General features: G+C 40.4%; 3 protein-coding genes across 3 annotated transcripts; 1 reads left to right on the forward strand and 2 right to left on the reverse strand.

The window, feature by feature from the left end:
- Positions 1-1,650: 1,650 nt before the first annotated feature.
- Positions 1,651-9,203, reverse strand: LOC117453788 (elongation factor 1-gamma-like). The gene is given in 17 exon segments (XM_034092763.2): positions 1,651-1,926; positions 2,522-2,544; positions 2,547-2,609; positions 2,612-2,645; positions 2,926-2,941; positions 3,116-3,188; positions 3,191-3,270; positions 3,997-4,034; positions 4,036-4,144; positions 4,146-4,194; positions 4,815-4,880; positions 4,883-4,943; positions 5,077-5,220; positions 5,738-5,880; positions 7,241-7,304; positions 8,055-8,213; positions 9,118-9,203. Coding segments are annotated over 17 exon segments (1,293 nt in total). The 5' UTR covers positions 9,130-9,203; the 3' UTR covers positions 1,651-1,767.
- Positions 9,204-10,488: 1,285 nt separating this feature from the next.
- polr2g (RNA polymerase II subunit G) lies at positions 10,489-15,707 on the reverse strand. The gene is made up of 8 exons (XM_034092761.2): positions 15,397-15,707; positions 15,005-15,114; positions 14,219-14,378; positions 13,837-13,887; positions 13,677-13,742; positions 11,256-11,327; positions 11,071-11,104; positions 10,489-10,813 (listed from the first exon to the last, which is right to left on the reverse strand). Exons 1-8 carry the CDS (start codon positions 15,406-15,408, stop codon positions 10,800-10,802), a joined length of 519 nt encoding a protein of 172 aa, XP_033948652.1. The 5' UTR covers positions 15,409-15,707; the 3' UTR covers positions 10,489-10,799.
- A 147-nt stretch (positions 15,708-15,854) lies between these two features.
- On the forward strand, positions 15,855-18,462 carry LOC117453786 (uncharacterized). The gene is made up of 5 exons (XM_034092760.2): positions 15,855-16,094; positions 16,174-16,314; positions 16,400-16,499; positions 17,345-17,475; positions 17,644-18,462. The coding sequence occupies exons 1-5, from the start codon at positions 16,041-16,043 to the stop codon at positions 17,932-17,934; spliced, it is 717 nt and encodes a 238-aa protein (XP_033948651.1). The 5' UTR covers positions 15,855-16,040; the 3' UTR covers positions 17,935-18,462.
- Positions 18,463-22,846: the final 4,384 nt, after the last annotated feature.

Below are 22,846 nucleotides of genomic sequence, written 5' to 3' on the forward strand. Positions count from 1 at the left end.
ATGCTCCTGAATCACTAAGTAGGAAAAAATGACACATCTGACTCACAGCGGGAAGAGATTCATTTCTTGTGTGTGTGTGTGTGTCAGAGAAAAACAGGCCCACCCTAGATCTTTGCTTAGATTGTAATATATTCAGTGATTACATTAGCATTCTACATAGCTTACAGAACATCTCAACACTGCTATTCAAAGGGAATGTGAATTCTTAGAATATAAATGTTAATTATGTGTGGTGCTCCACGTGTCCTATTGGACCTGTAGCTATAGACATCACATGACGCATCACATAAAGAAATCAGTTATAGCAGAGGTAAAATAACTAGCCAGGCTACAGGTGTGGGAACAGTCAGCAAATTATCAAAACTTGATATGGTTGGGTGTGCCCGCTTAAAACAAAGGAGATGCTTTCACAGTAATACATGAACTCTACCAGACAGAGGGAACAGCATTTGAAGCTTTAACATTTAAGTATTAGTAACATTTTTAAAACAAAACAAGGGAGTTGGCATATATTTTAAGCTTTCAGTCTGATGGAAAATAATGTACTCTATAAATTCAGAGAAAATAGCAATCACATCTTAGTGGTCTATTCCTCTAAATTGGAATCATTTCTTCTTTATCCATACAAACTTGCAGAAGTGGGCACCGAGAAATTGGCATTACTGCACTTTCGTTGGGTGTGGTCAAACCTTAAAGATTTGTATATCTGGCATATTTAGTAACCCTCCAATCGAATAATAAACTATTTAAGCTTTTTTGATATAAATGTTATGCTCCTCAGTGAAACTTGAAGGTAAGTTTTAATCTGTTTTGATGTAAATTACCCTTTGCCCTTGTAGAAGAGAAGGTTGTTAAAGTGGATGTGTTTTTTTCACAACATTTCTTCCAGCCTACTCAAGCGCCAGAAACATTGAAACTAAAAACCCATACTTTAAAGCAGACATTTTGTTAGATTTGGCAGACCACAGCCCAGTCATTACAGCTTTCCAATGACAAGTCTTTGCTGCCCCTTGCTGGAATCAGAGGGTACTGCAGCATTGGCTATACTTGTAAGTTAGTGGAGCTGCTCCTCTGGGTGTTTTTTTTTCAAGCGATATAAATTATTCGCAATTATGATGCATGCCAAGTGTATTCACACTTACATCAGAAAAATAAGTACAAATGTCTAGAATATTTTTTAGAGGAAATGTCCCAGTCGTTTGACACCAAGGTAAAGCTTTGTTTCACTGACTTCTTCTGGTTAAGTTTCAGCTCTGATGCTTTCCGACCACACCCAGCTTTGTCATTGGGTAGGGTCATAACTGTGCAATGTTGCATCATACAACACGGACATCATGAAGGTTGAAAAACGTGTAACTGCAGACATTTTTCACTTCTAATTTTGAAAAGAAAGGCGTCACATGAACATCAATTTTATATTGCCGTGTATAGATCATGGCCTTCACACTATAAGTTTTACCTGTAAACATTTATAGTCACTGTTCTGGGTGGTACTCGGACAGGAAATTGGTTGGAATTAAAATATGTTTGGATAGTTTGCCATTTTAACATGAAATGAGACTCGAATCAGACCAAAGACATCAAATCCAAAAGATGGCATTGTGGAAAATGCTTTATTTTGCAGGTCAAAGACACAACAGCAGCTTGGGGGCCACTGACAATTCACTATTGTCTTTACACTGTCATTCTCGTAATAAGCACTTGGTCGCTTAGAGTCATAGGTATTAAGTGTTGGAAAGCAGAAGCGAAGACTGTCCCAGTGTCCTCTCACTTGAAGACCTTGCCCTGGTTGAAAGGCTTACCCACATGCTTGAAGTCTCCCTCCCAGGCAAAGTACTCCTTTACCATGGTCTTGCACTCCTCGCTGCTGGGATCAAGCTTACGCCAGTCATATGATTCGTAGTCGATTTGCCAGTCTGGAGACAGCTGGAAAGAATTTAAAGAAAAGTTATTTGAATGCAAGTGAATCATATTCCTGTCTGACAAACGTATTGATGTACCACCATCATGATAGTTCATCAAGAGGCAAATCTTGGACCATCAAATGGTTTACACTGAGAAGCAGACTATAAAGCTATAGTATATGCTTCAACAATCTAAAGAACGCCTTGTTTTAAAACATATTTTAAGGTCAGAAATGTTGTACAAGCAACATAAAGCTGTACAGACACACCAACCTACAAAATCCAATGTTTAAAGTACATTTTTTGATATTGCATATCATTGTGCCCATAGCATGAACCAGCCCACTGCTCACTGAACCAGAGGGTGACTGGGATGAACATGGTCTCTAGTTTCTCTGCCCCGTCCAGATTAAGACGTTGTGCCCTGAATGGACACCGCCTTGCCCAGACAGGGGCTGGTTAGCCGTTGATCTACATCCATTTAAAGTTACGCTGCAGTCAAAGTATTTTACATTGACTATACACAACTGACTGCTCTTGAACGACAAATTTTGAGTGTGGGTATTATAAAGTGGCAGGACATTTTGGAATGTATATTTTTTCCATGCAAAACTTACAGGGAAGACAAGTTCCTGGCCCTGAAGACCCAGACGCCTGAGATGGTGCTGTCGTTCTTGGTGCCAAACAAGAGGACACTGCCAAAGCATTCTTTCTGAGTTTGTCCAGGCGCTGGTAACATACCTGTTTACACAAGAGTTTCAGACATTAAACAACAAATAAAATCATACATACATACCATCAGTACCGACAATTGAGCACTTTACTAAAGTTCATCATTTCTACACCAACTGTCATGTAATAAAATAGATGTGGCCAAACAAAGACCAACATTAAGAGTTGTAGGGAGGTTCTGTCGAAATATCAATGCCCTAAGTCTGTATAACTGTGCCCATAGCATGAACCAGCCTTTACTCACTGACAGAGTTGACTGGGATGAACATGGGCGCTAGTTCTTTTCTACCCCCATCAGATTAAGACTTTTGTGCCATTACATGACACCGCCTGGCCCAGACAGGGGACATCGGTTTTTTAAAAACCACTCACTTTATTTAAAAATATGAGGGCTCTAGGTCATCGATTCAGAATTATATGATGTAAAAAAACAAAACAATTATGTTTGCTGAGGCTTACCATGAGATGAGGTTTGCAGCCTTTTGAAGGGTTCTTCAAGCTCCTTAGCAAATTTGTACTCGCAGTACCAGATGGAGTACCCCTCAGTGTCCAGTGCTCCCAGAAGTGGGGAATGGCTACTTTCAGGGTTTCCTCATTGGAATACTTTCTCTTGAACTCATCCATAACAAATGTGCTAAAATCGAAAAAAGGAAAAGAAGGTCATTATAGCTGCTTTTTGTGCATGTAGGGTAGAGATGGACATTGTGTGAACATTCAGCACGTGAAATGTATCAACTCATACACTTGTTTTGGAGTAACTCCGTTCTGTATTGAGGCACAACACTTTCCGCTTTAAAAAAAGAAAAAAGTGACTGCCTGTTCTTTACCTTACATTTTGAATGCCTTTCTGAAAGACATATGGAAGGTAAGCCTTTTTTGAATGAAGCTCTGGCTGCTGACACAGCCCAGCTCATCTTACAAGCTTCAGAACCCTAACATCAGCTCTAAACCTTGAGGTTCAGTTTGTGCCCATAGCATGAAACCAGCCTTTACTCACTGACAGAGTCGACTGGGATGAACATGGTCTCTAGTTTCTCTGCCCCCGTCAGATTAAGACTTTGTGCCATGAATGGACCACCGCCTTGCCCAGACAGGGGACATCTATTCCCCCTGAAGAATAGAGTTGCCCAATTGGTGTCAATAACTGTTACAAACCAACATAAGGTCTGCAGACCATTTCAACTCACCGATAAGCACTCGAGGAAACAATCTGCAGAGGTGATCAATGAAATGGAAACCTGCAGACTATTGGCTTTCTATTTTACATGGGTGGCCACTGCAAAGTTTCATCTAAAACTGAAAGAAAAGAAAACAAAGCAACCAAATGCTTAAGACATCAAAGTCATATAGATTGTTCTACCTCTTTGCCAAGTGTGCAAAGGGGTCCTTGGTTTTGGGGCTCAGAAGCCAAAACAGCATCACAGTCGTCCATTTCCTCTTCTTCAGCAGGCTTCTTCTCTTCCTTTTTCTTCTTCTCCTGGGCTTGGCTGCATCTTTCCTGCCTTCTCTTTTTTAGGAGGAGTCTCTTTCTTTGGCTGCATCTCAGAAAACTTCTTGGCTGGAGAAACATGAAAACATGTTTTAAGTTAAAAAAAACAATACTTACTATATGATGTAGACATTGCACCTATGTTTAAAACCTGGAGACATGTCCCGTTTGATACAAATACAGTCAATTAAGGTCTTTTTTGTATTTATTTGTGCCCATAGCATGAACCAGCCTTTACTCACTGACAGAGTCGACTGGGATGAACATGGTCTCTAGTTTCTCTGCCCCGTCAGATTAAGACTTGGTGCCATAATTGGACACCGCCTTGCCCAGACAGGGGACATCTATTTTTTCTCCCCAGAAAGGAATTTTCCTACCCGACTAAGACCATGAATTGTGAATCATCGCAATACATTTGACAGTTTAGGAAAGGGGATGGGTTTCTTTCCCTAAAAAAGGCAGTTGATTATTTCCTTTGCATTCTTGTTACACTTTAACAGCCCATTGGTTAAATGACATCCGGTTTCTTGAGGCAGAATCCTTTACGCATTTGTTTGCTTACATTTGAGAGTACAAGTCTGAGAAAATTAACAATGTCAAAAAAAAGTGCACGTCTAATTTCATCCTTTAAAATTTGACAACAGCCAGCTTCGTGCTTCCATATACACATTTCATTGTTGATGACTTACAATCAAACTGGGCCATCTTTTCACACAGCTTTACATCTCCAAGGACTGTCTTGAACTCTGGCTGGTGACACAGGTGACGAACCAGCGAGTCACATTAGGGTAAGGCTGACGGAAAGAGGGCTCAAGCACCTACAGGGGACAGAGTGGCATGTTAGGACTTTCAGGAGCGCATTTGGACTTCCATAATTTCAAGGAGGACACTCCTTTCTTTAAGATGCATTTCAAACGGTGTAGCTTTATTTCTCCAGAGTGCATGTCATACCTGTTTGAAGAGCCAGAGAATGGAGCAGGCCACACTGATGTCAGCCAGGCTGATCCTCTCGCCCACCAGGAAGGTGCGCGTGTTCAGGTGGTGGTTCAGCACTGCAAGGGTCCTCTTCACATCCTCCTTGGCCTGCTCTGTGGCCTGCACAGAATCAAACCGAGGAATGAATATGCATCATCTCTGGCCAACTGAAAACAGCCCTAAGCAGGTGAAATGTATCAACTTATACACTTGTCGGTTTAACTCAGTTATGTATTAATATGGCACAAAACTTATTTTTGACAAGAGGAAAGTTACTGCCATACCTTACATTTAAGTTTGAATGAACTACAGACTACTTAAACAATCCAACTCATCTTACAAACTTCAGTACCCTAAACTCAGCTATAACTCTTTGTGTTCAGTTCAGTTTGTGCCCATAGCATGAACCAGCCTTTACTCACTGACAGAGTTGACTGGGATGAACATGGTCTCTGGTTTTTCTACCCCCGTCAGATTAAGACTTTGTGCCATGACATAACACCGCCTTGCCCAGACAGGGGACATCTATTTTAGTTGCCCAATTGGTGTCAATGACTGTTACACACCAAAATTCCACCACAGCAAGCAAACCATCATTCAAGTATTTAACTTGACCAGAAAATGCTGAGCTACCAACCTGCTTGTTGAACTGCATGATTCCCAGAGTTGGGAAGACCCATGCGCTGGCTGGTGGGATGATCTCTGAGTCAGCAAAGCTGACCCACTGCAGCACCTGGGCTGCGGCCTGGGGAGTGGCACCACGCAGGGCCTCATTGCTCACTGTGGTAGAAAGTGTACAAGAACACATAAATGTAGATATATATTTGTACAAATAAACATGTTGGAAACAAGCAAACAAAGGGAAATACACATATTGAATGTTGATAAATGTACATTGTCCATTTTCTAAAAGAGGATATTGAAATGTGCAAAAGACATTACAAAAATGTAAAGTACATCACGTACGACTTGTCATTCTGCTTAAGTGTGCAGGGATCTATATAAATCAGGGGTTCCCAACTTTTATTGTGCCAAGGACCGGCAGATCCATTAAAAAAAGAAATCGCGGACCGGTTGTCAATTTTAATATTTACTCACCACCAGCAGGTAGCAACAGAGGCTAATTGTATGCAACAGCCTGAACAAATATAACAATATGCATCCAAAACATATTAACAATGTTTAAAAAAGAACCGGTGTCGGTTTTTTCGGAAAAACGTCGTTATTCAGTTTTTAAACCAAAACGGGAAAACAGATAAATCAACGTTTTGGTTTTGTTTGTATGATTTACGGATAATCCAGTGATGGGAAACGAGAAGGTGCATTATGAAGGAGGTGTGTGAGTGTGTGTGTCACTGGCATTTGTTTTCAGAAGATATTATGATGGTGACGTTCGTACCGGTGCACCTCCGACAGCATTTAGCTCTACATCGAGATTAAGATTAAACTAATTTATTTTTGGGAACACCCGCATATAGGCTACCTATGGAGTTAGCCAGATGTGTGTAAATTACTGTTCATGGTCATTTGAAAACAAATGCCGGTGTCGGACAGACACAAACACAGAGCTGAGCGCGCGCGTGCACACACTCCTTCATATAACTAATAAAAGGGGGAGTAATCGGGCAGTTCGATGTGTGTAGAGGTGTGTGTGGTTAACACGTAGCAGCCTGCAGTCACTCGCTGTTCTGACGAAAGCGGTGCGTAAAAAGGCACAGCTCTCGCCGCGCTGGTGCTGCACTTCTCAGAGGCTGAGTTAACCCTCCCGCTGCTGCAGCCATTTCATTAAGTGAAGGATGTTTTCCTTCTATAAAACAGCTGCGGGCAGCAGATACCGTGAGAGTCCCGGACATGAATTCATAGATCAAGGCAGACTGGTTTACTCTCCTGTTTTACGATGAACTCAGCTATTTCGCGGCCCGGCAGTAACACCTCCGCGGCCCGGTACCGGGGGTTGGGAACCCCTGATCTAAATCACACGCCAGTGCAGTAATTAACTTAATGGTTTGCCGGGTCAGACAATGAATTCTACCATAAAATCCTATACTTGTGGGAAATAATAGTCAGCATTTATTCCGTTAAAATTCGAGGTAAACTTTGTGATGAACACACAAACTGGGTAAGATTCATAAACACTTACAGTAGTGAGCAATGGCATTACTCTCGAACAGACAGAAACCGTCATCTCCCTGGTAGGCAGGTACCTACAAGGGGGGGGGGGGAGGAGCAGAATTCAGGATTAATTCAACAATTGTGGCATGTTTTTATCCAGAAATGCCAGCTATTAAGTGTATATGTTTGATACACAACCATTGTGTGAACATTCAGCACTTGAAATGTATCAACTCATACACTTGTTTTGGAGTAACTCCGTTCTGTATTCAGGCACAACACTTTCCTCTTTTAAAAAAAAAAAGAGAAAAGTGACTGCCTGTTAGTTACCTTACATTTTGAATGCCTTTCTGAAAGACATTATGGAAGGTAAGCATTTTTAAATGAAGCTCTGGCTGCTGACACAGCCCAGCTCATCTTACAAGCTTCAGAACCCTAACATCAGCTCTAAACCTTGAGGTTCAGTTTGTGCCCATAGCATGAACCAGCCTTTACTCACTGACAGAGTCGACTGGGATGAACATGGTCTCTAGTTTCTCTGCCCCCGTCAGATTAAGACTTTGTGCCATGAATGGACACCGCCTTGCCCAGACAGGGGACATCTATTTCCCCCTGAAGAATAGAGTTGCCCAATTGGTGTCAATAACTGTTACAAACCAACATAGAAAGTCCAGCTATGAAGTGTATAGACATGTTTGATACACAACCAATAGTGTCAGTTAAACTGGTTAAAGCACTTCTCTGTGATTACATTTTATTATTTGATAATGTTATTTAAAAGCAGCACATTTGCAACAACATTTTTTTTATGTTGAAACAAGAGCCACTGTTGAAACACGTACCTTGCCCAGGGGGAAGTTGTTGAGGAAGGCAAGGGTCCGGTTTGTCTGGCCGAAGGTGAAGGCAGGGGAGTTGCTGGCGACTTTGAGGCGAGCCCCGCTGTACTGGGCTGCAATTTGGGCCTTGAAGGCCCGCCAGTTCTCTGGGTATGTGTACAGAGTCTAAAAAATAAAGAGACAACACTGCCATTAGAAAACAATTTCAAAAAGCAACCAAATTCAAGGTTCACAGTAGCATTTTCGCTAGCAGGTTAGCCTATGAAGCACAAACAGTCTCGTTGAATTGTCTCCTACGGTTTAAAAAAAATAAATAGATAAATTGTAATAGCCCTGTAATATTGCTCGATTACTATGCCTACATTAAAAAAAGAACCATTAGGTAAAAGAATGATGGGATAAAAGCCACACGTCGAGTTGAAGTGATATCGCACAAATGAAGGTGCCATACAATCGAGATGCTGGGCCATTTAAAATGTACAGGACAGAAATTAGGGCAGGTGAAGCCGCTGGATTGTAATACTTTGCCAGTCAACTATATCGACTAACAAGGCCAAATGCACTCAGTTAAACAATTTGAGTAAAACATTTAGCTATATTCACGTGCTTTGTAGCTTGTTTAAATGCTAACACATGCTAGCCATCAGTACCGGTAATGGAGCCGACAGTTGTTTCTACAGCTGTGGATCAAGTAGCTTTAAAAAACGTCAAAAAAAATATTGGTTACAAGTCTACAGAAAGAGGACATTAGCACCAACGTAAAGGAAAACTCCCAATGCAACACTAAGCTTTACATCCTGTAAATAGCTACGGTAACGTGGCACAAGCCTGGGCCAGAAGTTGGCCGTGAATCGCCGTGAATGCAACGTCAGGACAGCATAAGCTAACCTTAGTTTGTAGGAACAATGAATGACATTTTACATAAATACCACCAATAACGTCTACCTAACGGGTTGAAAGTGATGTTTAAATCGCAAGGTAATCTTTGAGAGTGCGGATGTTGCTGATTTTTAACGGATTGACACATGAAAGTTAAAAGAAAAACCATAAAGCTAGCCATCTTACTTACCCCTGCCGCCATCTTCAGGACGAGAGAAAGAAAGACCGAACGCTCCGGTGACGTATTTACGGCCACCAGCCGTGCGCGCCCCTGTGATTTCCGCGTGCACGTTTCGCTCATTTGAACAGAGACGTGTCAGCATGTTATGTCAATGACAAGATATTACAATTCAATTCACTGAATTGAATTGTAATATCTTGTCATTGACTCATTGTACATAACATGCTGACACGTCTCTGTTCAAATTTTTTATATTTTTCAGTGGCGAGCCGTCAGGGCCCTCTAGGCCCTCTGTGAGGGCCTAAGATATTCTAAAAAATAATATTTGAAAACATAAAAAAACAAAACAAAAAATTTAAATATTATTTTTTATATTTTGTTGTTGTTACATTTTTCATTAATTTTACCAAAATAATATTTCCAAAGAAATAAATCCTTCGAATCTGCCTGTTCAGTTTCTGTTGGAATGTGAAGGGTTAAATGCAGTCTCTGCGAGTTACTGTGAAGACGGGAGAGCTTGGTCCCTCTCTACATTCACAGAGGGCCCATAATAACCGTAGTAACTCAACGAGAGAGTAATGTCAAATGACAGTACAATTGACCAATCATATCTTCCCTCTAAATGGGCGGGCTTTATTTTCGCGTTCCTGTTAGGTCTATGCAAGTGGTGCAGTGATGCGTCCTAAAACCCGGAAGTAAGCTTCGCTCGGATTCCCTCGACAGAAAGCAATGGAATTTCTCCATAGGATTTTGGAAAATAGCTCGAAATAAGGTCTGTGGAAAACGAACCTGTTAGATAAATGCACGTGGTGTTCAGCCGGATAATATCCACATGTCTATCCTACTTTTTTTGCTTCATAAATCTAATCGATAGATTTATGATTAGCATAAGTTCGTTCATGATGGCTCACTTCAGTGATAGTGATGACATCGTTGCGAAATTATTAACCGAGTCATTTTCAAGATTGAGTTACAATGATAAACTGGAGTGGCAAAGGACCAGCTGAATGACCTGCAAGTGCTTCATCCAAAAGGACAGGAGGATGGACTTTGTGTTTCAGTGATTTGATCATCAAAGGTAGGCCAAGTAATTTTCAATGCGGGCTGCCGTGCCGACTTAATTCATTTGTAATTGCTACTTGGCTGTGGGTGCCCTGTCATGATAGGTGTTTATATAAATTGTGTTGTTTTGTGTGGTCGAGGGTCGCTGTCATTGATGCACCCCGGACCACTGTTTTGATATTCCGCTGAAGTATACGTTGAGACGTAATATCTATTCTTCTTTTTCGAGGGAAGGGGGGGTCAGAGGGCCTATGTATACAAGTCACTGCTCGCCACTACAATTCAGTGACATTTAAAACACAAAAAAGTATACAAAGATTTAACAAATAAAATATTTTATTACTCAGCGTACAAAAAAACGATAGTCCAGATAGAAATGATGAATTCTACATTAAAATTAGAGTACATTAATATTAGGCTCCGCTTCTGCATTGTATGCAGTTTTGCTATGAATTTAGCAATAATTCTCCGGGCTTTCCTTTAAATCTTACATATATTCCAATGAAAAAACAAATGAAATTATGTCAAAACTCCTGACAACATACAAATCAGTTAAAACAAATACTTTTGACCAAGAAATAACTATGACATAAAAGGTCCCATGTGTAATGTGCTCCTTTTGAGGTGAATCAGCTGACAAGACCTGAAAGTAAAATAAAGAAGGCAAGTTCAACAATCATTTATATAAGAGAAAATAAAACATTTTTATAAGTGAAGTCATAAACAGCAAAGCCAAAACTGTTCATCACAACCAGTTACCAAATGGAACTAATACCATGTTGCACTTACTACTAGTACAAATTAATCAACAATAAATACATCTTTGCAAGGCTTTTCAATATCCTGCCGATCTAATGATGGATCAGCCACCTGTCTGACACAGTTCTTTGTAATACTCACCCAGATAATCATCCATAAGAGATCCAATTGCGAACTAAAAAACAAGAGAAAAGCATTTTTTTGTATTCAGTAAATCAACAATCACTTCATAACTTCTATAAATGAAAATCTGAGAAATAGTAAAAGAGTAAAGTAGTTTTGAGTTGTTCATGTGGCGAGGAGAAGAAAACACATAAAACACTTACAATGTCGTTCTTGTCAACCCTTGTTCCCACAATCTTCAGCCGGATCTCATCATCTTGTTGGATTACAATGTCCTTGAAACAAAAAGAAGAACAACCTTCTTTATTGCAAGACTCCGCAACAGTTAACAGGATAGCACCATAACAGCAAACAGCACCATCATTAATTCTTGCTTTTGTTCGACCCCTGATTAGTTATGTTTTCTGAAAAAAACCTTTAACACAACTATTATTCAAATTAACTGAACTGTGACATGTACTTATTACATTTTGTTAAAAATTGAGAAAATTGTAGAAATGTTTTCGGTATTATTGTGATTTATTTTGTTTTAATCTCCAGGAGTGGAGTGCACCAGCTGGGCGTGAAAAAGTAGGTCTTAACTCTAACGTGGGCTTAGCTACGTCCGACTTAGTGATTCGAATTTACACCGAGTGCACCAAGCCTGACTAGTCTAGGTCGTAGCTGCGCCTGGTCTGTCCCCAGCTGACCCAGAAAGCCACGCAGGTTCTGGCCCAGGCTCTCGTCATCTCACACCTAGACTACTGCAACTCCCTCCTGGCTGGTCTACCTGCATGTGCCATCCGACCTCTGCAGCTCATCCAGAATGCAGCGGCTCGTCTGGTCTTCAACCTTCCTACATTTTCCCACACCACGCCGCTCCTCCGCTCCCTTCACTGGCTTCCGGTAACTGCTAGAATCCACTTCAAGACACTGGTACTTGCGTACCATGCTGCGAATGGATCTGGCCCTTCCTATATCCAGGACATGGTTAAACTGTATACCCCAGCGCGTGCACTACCCTCTGCATCAGCCAAACGACTCGCTGCACCCTCGCTGCGAGGGGGACCCAAGTTCCCATCAGCAAAAACACGTGGGTTTGCTATCCTGGCTCCAAAATGGTGGAATGAGCTCCCCATTGACATCAGGACAGCAGAAAGCTTACACACCTTCCGGCGCAGACTGAAAACTCATCTCTTTCGACTCCACCTCGAGCGATAGAATTACTAACAAAGAACTGCTAACAGAGCACTTATATACTAGTAAAGGACTGGCTTATCTATAGCCAGTTGAGTAGCACTTGAAATGCTTGGCTCTATGAAACCTGATGTACTTATATGATTCTGTTTTCTTCAAGGTTGTGTCTTCCTGGTCGAATGAACTTATTGTAAGTCGCTTTGGATAAAAGCGTCTGCTAAATGCAATGTAAAAGATGCACGTCCACGTGAATACACGCGAAACAGTAATTGTTGCCAAGCAACACACGTCTACATAATTTAACACTCGAACTCCTCCATTCAGAGCAAGCTAAGACTTGGATAACGAAGTCATGGATAACAGAAACCAAAAGAAGAGAAAAATGACGCCCACACCCCGAAAAACAAAGAGGGATTTTACAGAGCTGCAGCGTGAACTGGTGGAGAAAGAGATCGTTCGTGTGGAGGTGGAGACCGCAAAACCGAGAGCGGAACATGACAAAATTGAGCTGGAGAAGGAGAAATTAAGACTCAAAATTATAATTCTTAAGAATCAGCAAAGAAGACAATTTGTCATTCACCATTCTCTAATCATATTTGTTGTACGTGTTTTTATGTCAATTTCATGCTAGTTCTCCAAATGTTATTTAATGTTCTTGTGTTTTTTTAATAAAATAGGCTATAAAACGGCCTAATGAAAATATGTGGTCACAATGGGAGCTTATTGAAATGAAATTGCAAAAAAACAGTGTTACAAATATACAGGGCTATAGGTTGTTTATTATGTGATTGCGGGTAAGTCGTCCACCGATATCTTCACGGATGCCAGGAGGATTTTGCTGCTTCTTCTTGTGTTGGTAAGCGAATATAGTTCCTAAGGCGGCGCTGGAGAGCCAAGGAAACTTGTCTAATAGCCCGACATGCAGTTGTGCGATGAACATTAATCATGCCTCCCACAGTATTAAAGTAAAATCTGAGCGCAATCAGCACCTGCAAGGTTGGGGAGAGCGCAGCGTTTCTGTCTGATCCGTGCTGTAGTTGAGGGGAGATCTCCTCGATTAAATCAAAAAGGGCTTGTCTGCCGAAACGAAACCTCTATCAGCTCACTGAATAGATGTCCAGTGTGTTTGTTCGATCAAGGAGGACTCTCTCTTCTTAATGCCCTTTCGTTGTTAAACCTGTAAACAAGACGCACTGCCATAGTTATTTTCCTTCTTGCCTGTTTTACGTTACTATGGATACTAGTCTGTCTTTCCGATTTACGCCTGCTCCATACTAGGCGTAAAAGTTACACCCGGGCGCAACGCATACAGGGCTTAAGTCTAAGTGGTGCACAAGTCATAACTTTAGTTTGGTCTTAACCTTCGGTTCCACGTCGGACGTAGAGTTACGCCCAGCTGGTGCACTCCACTCCAGCTGGTACCAAGAAATAAAAATTTAAATTCTCACCTCATCAGTTGTCTTATAACAAGGAGGATTGGAGTTTGGGTCAAACTCCATTTCTGAGGGGATGGACTGCAAAAAACAAAGTTTCTCGTAAGATAAAGACAATATAAATCAAAAAGGGTGAAAGGCAACCAGTGCGGTCCAAAACTATAAGATAACTCACATGGCGAGAGATAAAGCAGGACATGGGACCAATTTCTGTGAACAATCCAACCTGCAGGAAACAGAAAAATATAAATAACAAATAATCAATTTAATTATATTACAAATAAGACAAAAATAAAATAATATCTGTTGTCAGCTATTCATTAGTTAATATTCAACACATCAATCACTGCAAAAGCATCTATAACTGCTCTAGAGAATTGAACGAACACGTTTAAAATACAGTTGTTGTACAATCATCTTTATATATAATATGATTTATATCCCAAAGTGTCCGAGTTTAATTGATTTAATATGTCAGCTTTCCATGCCTCAAAGGATAATGTTTCAGCTCAAGAAAAACTGCATAGTGGCCATAGTAGCACTGTGTTTTCCCTCACCTTGTTAACCTGAGTGACCACAGCATCCACCACCTCCCCTTTGAATGGGCGGAACACGATGGCCTTGTATTTGACGGGGTAGAGGACAAACCCTCTCCCCGGCTGGATTACACCCGCCCCGATGTTGTCGATGGTAGTAACTGCGATGACAAAGCCATACCTAGAGGAGAGAAATACTTAAATCAATGACATGTATACTGTATGTGCACTTGGGGGGAAAAAATAAAAAGTTGAAGGAGTTTTTGTATACATGTTTAAACCAGCAAATACTGGTCCTGATGTGTTGCATTTGGCTGGTATCTCAGACTATCATTAGAATATTTTTATGACTTAATAGTTGATCCCCTATAAAGCAGATGGAAGTGATAATGTGTTTATTTCTGCCTCGTGCACTGAACGCACGTACACATTAAAATAGCTGTTTTCGGTTGCACATATAAGTCAAAACGTACAGTTGTTTATCGACCATAATTCAACATTACTTAATAAGCTCAGATCATCCTTAGAATATTGTTATGACTTAATATGTTATCCCTTATACAGCAGATGGAAACGATCATTCATTCATTTATGTTAGCCTCTTGCCCTGAAAGTGTTTATAAGTTATCTGCACTGTCCTTTAGTGCAATACTATTTAGTAACATATTTTGCACACAATAAGTGCAATATCTACCTGACATTTCAACTTCGCAGTCCAAATACAGATTCGGTGCCACTAAGCTAAGAACAAACTAAAAAGTGTTCTGAATGCAATTGTCAGCATGATTAAGACTCGGAGCTACTCACTTGCCAGTGCAGGTTCCCTCCACTTCTGTAAAAAGCTTCTGCTTCACGGTGTTGAGGAGGTTAGGGCCAAAGTACCTCGGGTGTAGTAAGATTTCATGCTCCAAAGAAATCTGAAAACAAAAAACTTCCATAGGTAGTGTCGGTTGCATAATGTAATATAGACATTGTACTATTAGATTGTTAAAAATGTGATCTTGCGGGTGCTGCCCTGGTTAATACAAGCAATCAAAGCCAATAGAACACGTAGTGGTATTTATGCATAACTATAACATAGTGAATAAGTTGTGTAAAACTAAATGAGCTAGATGCTAAACAACGAGCTATTTACACATTCTAAACCAAACACCTTGCTATCGGTCGGCCCATACACGGAGAGTAATAAACATACTTACATGGTAAAACATGTTTGCGTTTACGCTCAAATCGTAGTCGGTTAATTTGTATTGTTTTGATAAATTATCCAACCCGTTTTCTACTTTATGAATGAAAATATGTCGCTCGTTCGCGACTTTGATTATTTCCGGGTCACGGGGTCAGGAGTGTGATTTTGTTGCCTTGTGTTTTGTCTCTCAGAAAGCATACGCTCTGGTCTCTGAATAAATAAATTCAGAGATCTTCCTTAATATTCGGATGAATAGAATATGCACTAATCCCAAAATGAGTTGGTCTGTGGGCTTTGTTGTCTTTAAACTGCAAAACACGCAGGTTGTTTGGTTTGTTTTTTTGCAAATGTTTTGGCTGCGTAAAACCCTGCCAGTCCTCTACACACTGACCCCTGGTGGCGAGGAGGACACCCAGCAGGAGGGCGGGTACACACAGCAGGCGCGACTGAATACGGGTTCATGATTGGTTTGTTTTGCAGGACCAATAATTTCTGACATATCGAAGCAAAACAGAATATTTTTTTACAACACAACCACTGTCATGATCATATGATTCTGATACAACCCGCAACAGCCATTGCACAGGTGGCTGATATTTGGAAAGATTGATAAAAGACGGCCGGCGTCTCTCCGGCACTTTTCAGCCAGGCAACATGGCGAGTAACCTCGTCTGGAAGTTATGTCGTCCCCCTGTGTTTAGACAGCTGGTAAGTTGTCGAATAACCCTTTACTCTGCATTTATATTTCTTTTGTGTATGACTAATGTAACTCCCGCCCTACGTCCAGGCCTCTCTTCGGTCTGGAGCTGAAATCCGACATTTCTCCAGCAGCGATCCGCCACCGGAGAATATCAGTCGGTATCCAGTTCCTTACAGGAAAGACCTTCCTCATGATATAGTGGATCTTATGGAGGAAGTTGAGTCAAAGGTAGAAAAAACAACATGTAAAAAGATATAATACTGCACGTGAACATGGTCCTATTCTGCTAAACCTCACGTTTCCTTCTCTGCAGGGAGGCTTTTTGCCCAATGTCTTTAAAGTCCTCTCTCATAGACCAGCAGAGTTCAGAGCCTTCTTCAGTTACTACAATGAACTAATGAACAAAGAGACAGGTTTGTTTGTGTGTCTGATCCCCAACAATCATAACAACTCATAAACATACAGTGGATGTCAACCCAGACAGCCACTGCCCATAACAATCAGGGAAGACTGTAGAGGGGAAGTATAGATCCACTCCTTTTTAAAACAGAAATGGAGGATGTTGCTAAAGTCTTGCCCCTGATTTGGTCGTGGTGATCTTTTCATTTACTGAAAGAAATAATCAAGTATGAACTTTGAATTGGTGGCTAAGGAATCATGTGGATCCTGACGGTAGACCAATTCAGTGGCCTGGATAATTACAGAGCACGACATTTTCATGTTGGCCGACTCCACTATAGCTATTTTACTTAAACAAACCAAACTCTATTAACTCTGCACTCTGTTTGTGGTTATTTAATAAACCCTATCTGGTTTTGTTATCAAATGTGTTTAGACATATTTGCCTTTGAGCATGTATGCTTCACTTTACAATAGAAATCTATGAGTTAGTTAGTGTATCAGGTGATAGTTAGTTAGTGTATCAGGTAATAGTTAGTTAGTGTATCAGGTGATAGTTAGTGTATCAGGTGATAGTTACTATCCTCAACCAGTACAACCCCAGGTGTGGTTCGATCTTTTCCCACCATCACCTCTACTAAACGGAACAATATAACATTCTTTTGCATGTCTGTGCAAGTGTTTTTGGCATTGTGGCCACTTCCTAAATATCTTAGACCGGTTTCAAGAGGAAGCTTGCTCATACAGTATATCTAAATAAGTTGTTGACTAAAACGAGCTCTGATGCTAAGCACTGTATGTTGTTGTTGTGTGAATGTGTTATTGATTTTACATTAAAGTTTTACCAATTGTCTTCCAGGCGGATTGACCAAGGCAGACCGTGAGCTAATTGTTGTCGCTACCAGTGTCCACAACAAGTGTCTTTACTGTGTGGTATCCCACAGTGCATTGCATCGCATTTACTCTAAGAAGCCCACTCTTTCCGATCAGGTACAAATGTATTTTTACTATTTGCCTCTGCTTTGCGTGTTATAATACACAATTACTACAAACATAAGGGTCGGCATTTGAATTATTCAGAGCCAAGCAATGTTTTAATGGTTAAAAAAGTTATAACATCACATGCTATTTTGAAGAAGTCTCTCCTTCCTGGTACAGGTGATTGTTAACTATGAGAATGCAGAGCTGTCTGCTCGGGAGCGGGCCATGCTAGACTTTGCGATGGCTGTGTGTCGCTGTGACACCATTACAGAGCAGCATTTCCAGTCTTTGGAGGACGTGGGCTTTGACCGTGAGGATGCGTGGGACATTTCTGCCATCACTGCTTTCTTTGCCATGTCCAACCGTCTCGCCCACCTCACCGACATGAGGCCTAACTCAGAGTTTTATAACCTGGGACGTATGCCAAGGGACAAGAACAAGGACAAAGGGAATGTAAAAGGAGAGTAGTGATACAGAAAAGATACCAGATGTCAATGTATTATTTTATTTTGTTATTCTGTTTTTATGTAGATGACAAAAGAAGCATGAGAGACATAATCTGAGTTTGTTGTGAACCTCCTCGTGTGTAGATGTAGATAGGGGAGACATAGTTTTAATCAAATGATTACTGACCTTGACTTTTTGAATGTTTTGTGGCTCTGGCTGTTTCCCGATCACTTGCCATATTGTAGGTAAAAGTTCATCTTTTGCAGCAAGTTGGTCATTACATTAATCGTTTGAACCAATTTCATAGTTGTCTTTCATTCAGTTTGTCATAAAACGTAAAACAATCACATGTCAGAATCTCATGCCAGCTCTTAATTTCCTTGTTCACTTGGTAAAATAGTTCTGTGCTAGGATGTGTTGCACATTGCATTGTTACTCTCACTATCAATAGGAGTTTGAATACGTAGCATTGTTCAAAGCAATGGAAGCTTGTGTTTTAAAGTATCTATAGGCCTTTCATATTCTAAATAAACTATTTTGTTAATAATATGTAAGATTTGAAATTGATTTTCTGACTTGGGCTCCTTCTTTTGGGATTTGTAATACATCAGGAAAGTCAGTGGTGGGACAGTAAAAATGCAGTTAACACATAATATTGGTGAAGTATGTCGTAACACCAGCAGATGGCGCCACATATTTGCCTTTATCAGAAAGGCTTGAATTGACACTTTATATATTAATGTGATCTTTTAGTTCATACAAACTCCACATGTTTAACATTAGCCAACACCATCTCAAATGGAGAAAAACTATTATATTAGAGAACTGATTTGGATTAGGATAATCATGATGGGTGCAAATCTCGTCGCATCGGTGTATTTCTAGTTTATTTCACTGTAAATGTCATGAATAATTTTCCCTGATCTAATTTCTGTGTTACACAACATTCTCTCCCAAAGTTTATTTTCTGGCAACCTACTTTAATGCTGACGTCCCCATGCTGTCTACATCTACACTGATACGAGTCAAACATGACTCCCGGCGGCACCAGAAGATTTACTTTGTTGTGCATATGTGAGTGAAGTTAAAGTTACAAACTCTGAATTGCAATAGGAGCAATAATTAAAGTATTTGAAAACTACATCCCTCTCTTTGATATTTAGGACAAACTCAAACACTGTGAACAAAGATGTGATGAATGACAGTTCCTAAGCATGAATGAATGATCTGAATAAACTTGTTGAGTCACAACATGAAAGTCAGCCTAGCTTAAAATTGCAAGGGACTTTTCACTATTTTTGGATTCCTGTGAACGAGCAAGAGACACATTGTTAAATCATCTAAAAGCTAATCTATTGATGTTTGTTTAAATCATTTCGCTGATAGCTTCCTCCCTGTGCTTTTCATGACCTGTCGTTATAGCTTGGATTAAGTGTCATATGTCTCAGGAAGTGCTCATGCATTATTACACCCATGTCTCCCTTTAGTGTGGGTGGAACTTTCTGTAAAATAAAGAGCAGTAGCAACAGGTACTGCATATGACCCTTCACGGAGTTTGGTCCATGAATTAACAGCAATTTTGGGCAATTTTCCTACAAATGTCCATATTTCATGGCATCCCAATGCAGTAAAAATGACCCAGAAATCTGGATCCATTATTAATATATATCCGATCCAAGATTAAAAGTTATGTTTTGCTGATAAGCACTCCAGGTTGGTTTGATACATGCATTTTTTGAATTGTGTATCTCTCATCTTTTTGTGTCTGTGCACAGACTCCAGAATTCCTGCAGTGAGAGTCAACCCACTTAGCTCGAGGAAAGATAGGAAGGTGGGGGGGGGGGGTCTTTGTATGCCTCTGCTGGGTGTTCAGAGCAGACTTCAGACGAAGAGTTGCAAAGGAGAGAAGCCTGAGTGGGCAGTCAAAGTGATAAACATTATTTCATAAAAAATATTGAGGGATTCTCTGCCCCAATTTGAACTTTTCTCTTTTTTTGTAGTGGTCAAACTCTTCCTGTATCCTCAAATTTAAAGCCAACAAGAGACCCCCACCACGTCTTGAGCTGGATGTGAGGGCACAAGCTTGGAAACAGTTGATGTGGTGTAAGCAGGAATGAAGTATTAAGAAGCTATCTGTGCAGGGGATATTTTAATGGCAAGCATGGACATTAGTTCACATACATCTTTTACTATTTAAGAAAAAGCTGCTGCAATAAAATAAAAATAATAGTGACAATAATGAGCATCAGATATTAGGCTAACTGATATGCTCTTTTTAAACAAAGGGGATGCACTCGCACTCTGTGACTCATTGAAGAGAATGCAGACGGGCTTGCGACTGAAATCTAACCAAGCGAGCACATATGGGACATTAGCAAATGGACAGACACAAGGATGAGGCCATTATCTTCTGTGTTAAGAATGTGTCAGTTTATGTTAGGAGTGTCAGAGCATGCATGTGTATACGTCTGTGAATGCACATTGTTGTGTATCCATTTACGTACAGCAAAGTGTGTGTGTGTGTGTGTGTGTGTGTGTGTGTGTGTGTGTGTGTGTGTGTGTGTGTGTGTGTGTGTGTGTGTGTGTGTGTGTGTGTGTGTGTGTGTGTGTGTGTGTGTGTGTGTGTGTGTGTGTGTGTGTGTGTGTGTGTGTGTGTGTGTGTGTGTGTGTGTGTGTGTGTGTGTGTGTGTGTGTGTGTGTGTGGAATATGTTCTGTGAGCATTTGAAGCTGGGGTCATTTGCATTAATTTAAAGTGAGCAGCTACTTTTCCCTTTGCTGGGATTCAAATCCCTATAGACTCTACATCAAGGACAGAACATGCAGTCAGAACACAGCTGTGACACGAGAGGACGGAGGCAACACATCTTTGAAAATAGGTTAAATAATAAATGTCAGATTTTGGAGTCAGGGCCTCTGTTTGGAGCTGCCATTTTCTTAGACTGATATCCTTAATACACCAGAGTGTAATGTGAAATACATTTCATAGGTTGCACTTTTCTTTGAAGAGTCCATCTCAGTGAGCGCAGTGATTCTAACGTTACAATGTTAAGATGTTTACAATAAGCAGTGCTAAAATGCCCATGTTTAGTAAGTATTTTACCAAGTTCACAATTTTTTAGCCCGTTAGCATTCTTATATGAGCTAATTAGCACCGAGAAAAATAGCAACAAGTTATGGAAACTGCTGCAACCAATATTATCCAGCTGAGGCTGAAAAAAAGCAGTACTTAGACACTGCTTCTCCACATGGCCAAAGCTCTCTCATGACCTCTCAATCAACCGGTTTGAGAAGTGTTTCAGATTACACTGTGAAGACTGATAATCCAAATGGACATTTGCTCAGATTACTTTATGCTTGCAGATTATTGGTCATACATCATATTTGCTGCTGGAAGAGAGAGATTCATGCTTGTGATGTTTTTTGTTTGTTTGTGCATCCTAGCTTGCTTTCTATTGGGTATTTAGGGCACACACATTTGTATGCTTGCTTGTTTATTTGCATGTATGGCTGTCTGTACCCATACAGATGCTGTAGGTTTCTGTTCTATTTTTAGGAAAATGACATATTACGATGAAAGAGCTGTCAAGGCAGCCATCACAAAGTGTGACCTAGAGACTGTCCTCTGCACTCTGAAACTAATGGCTTCAATAAAAGATAAACTATTGTTTAATCACTATGATGTGTTTGGTTTTGTCATTGCCAGTTTACGTTTAAAAGGCTTCATCTGCTTTATTGTTTCTCTCTCTTCAGAACGTATTCAGATTGTGCTTGAATCTATGTGAATCAAAGAATTGTATTATTCAGAAGTCTGCTTGCTCTGCGGTTGTCCTTGAAATTTGGCAATATCATGACTTGGCAGACGATATGGTATGTCTTTGCCAATGCTGTACTAATTTGTTTGTGTGTGCCATGAATATTATTATCATTTGACTCATTTGATTAATGACACATCTTTCTTTTTTTTACTCGTGAAATTACTCGTCTTACTTCCAAAATGAATGTTTTGGTTCCAGCCTGCGGACAGCGGGCACAAACACTTCCTCCGGCCCCTAGAGGTGTGTAAGGCTCCGCTCCGTGAGGACAAACATGAGAAAGTGAGAGGAGACTGATGGATGACAGGACTCCCTGCCCAGCCAACCCTGCTGCTCTCTCATTTGGTGATCACATTAGCATTCAGGCTGTCGCTTTTTCCAACCCAATGAAATGAATCACAGCTTATTACAGTAATGAAAGTGTCACGACAACATTGATTAAATAGTGCCTTAATGAATCAATGAAACAGAAAAGCACAACATGGACGCAGAAATACAGAAAATAATAAATAAATAAAAAGAGAGAAGAGCATGACAGGACAGTATCAGACCAATGACTTCACAACAAGTTGATACAAATGAAAACAACAAAGTACGTTGTTTGTAACTGAAAGGCCCTTTAGAAAGACACAGGCATTTCCCGATCCAATGCCCCTGGTAGTAGTACTAGATCATTTGCCTGCCATTTCTATAACTGTTACAAATCACTTCTGTGAAAAAACTATGGTTAAGGCTGGATGAGGTTAATTAAGAAGAAGTGTTTATTACGGGTTTGGGAACGATAATAAGTCTCCTGGGTCAAATGAAATGTGTTTTCACCTATCCATCCAACACCCTACACTAACTCTGTTGTTCTATAATAACATTACCTCAATACCTCCTTTGCTGAGGCTGGATGATAATTACCTTGCTTTTTGGGGCAATCATTCATGGCAATGCTTCAGGAATATAAAATCAATTACAAATGCACACCGATCAACATCAGTCTAAACCAAAGAGGGGGATCAACAGTCCTAAAAAACGCAACGACTGACATTGACATCATACTAAAAGTAAAGCATACAAATGAACGGCAAGAAAGCAGAATTTAATTAGAGCAGAAACTGATCTTACTAATAAG

Source organism: Pseudochaenichthys georgianus, chromosome 10, assembly GCF_902827115.2.
Source record: "Pseudochaenichthys georgianus chromosome 10, fPseGeo1.2, whole genome shotgun sequence".
In the NCBI taxonomy this organism is placed as follows: domain Eukaryota; kingdom Metazoa; phylum Chordata; class Actinopteri; order Perciformes; family Channichthyidae; genus Pseudochaenichthys; species Pseudochaenichthys georgianus.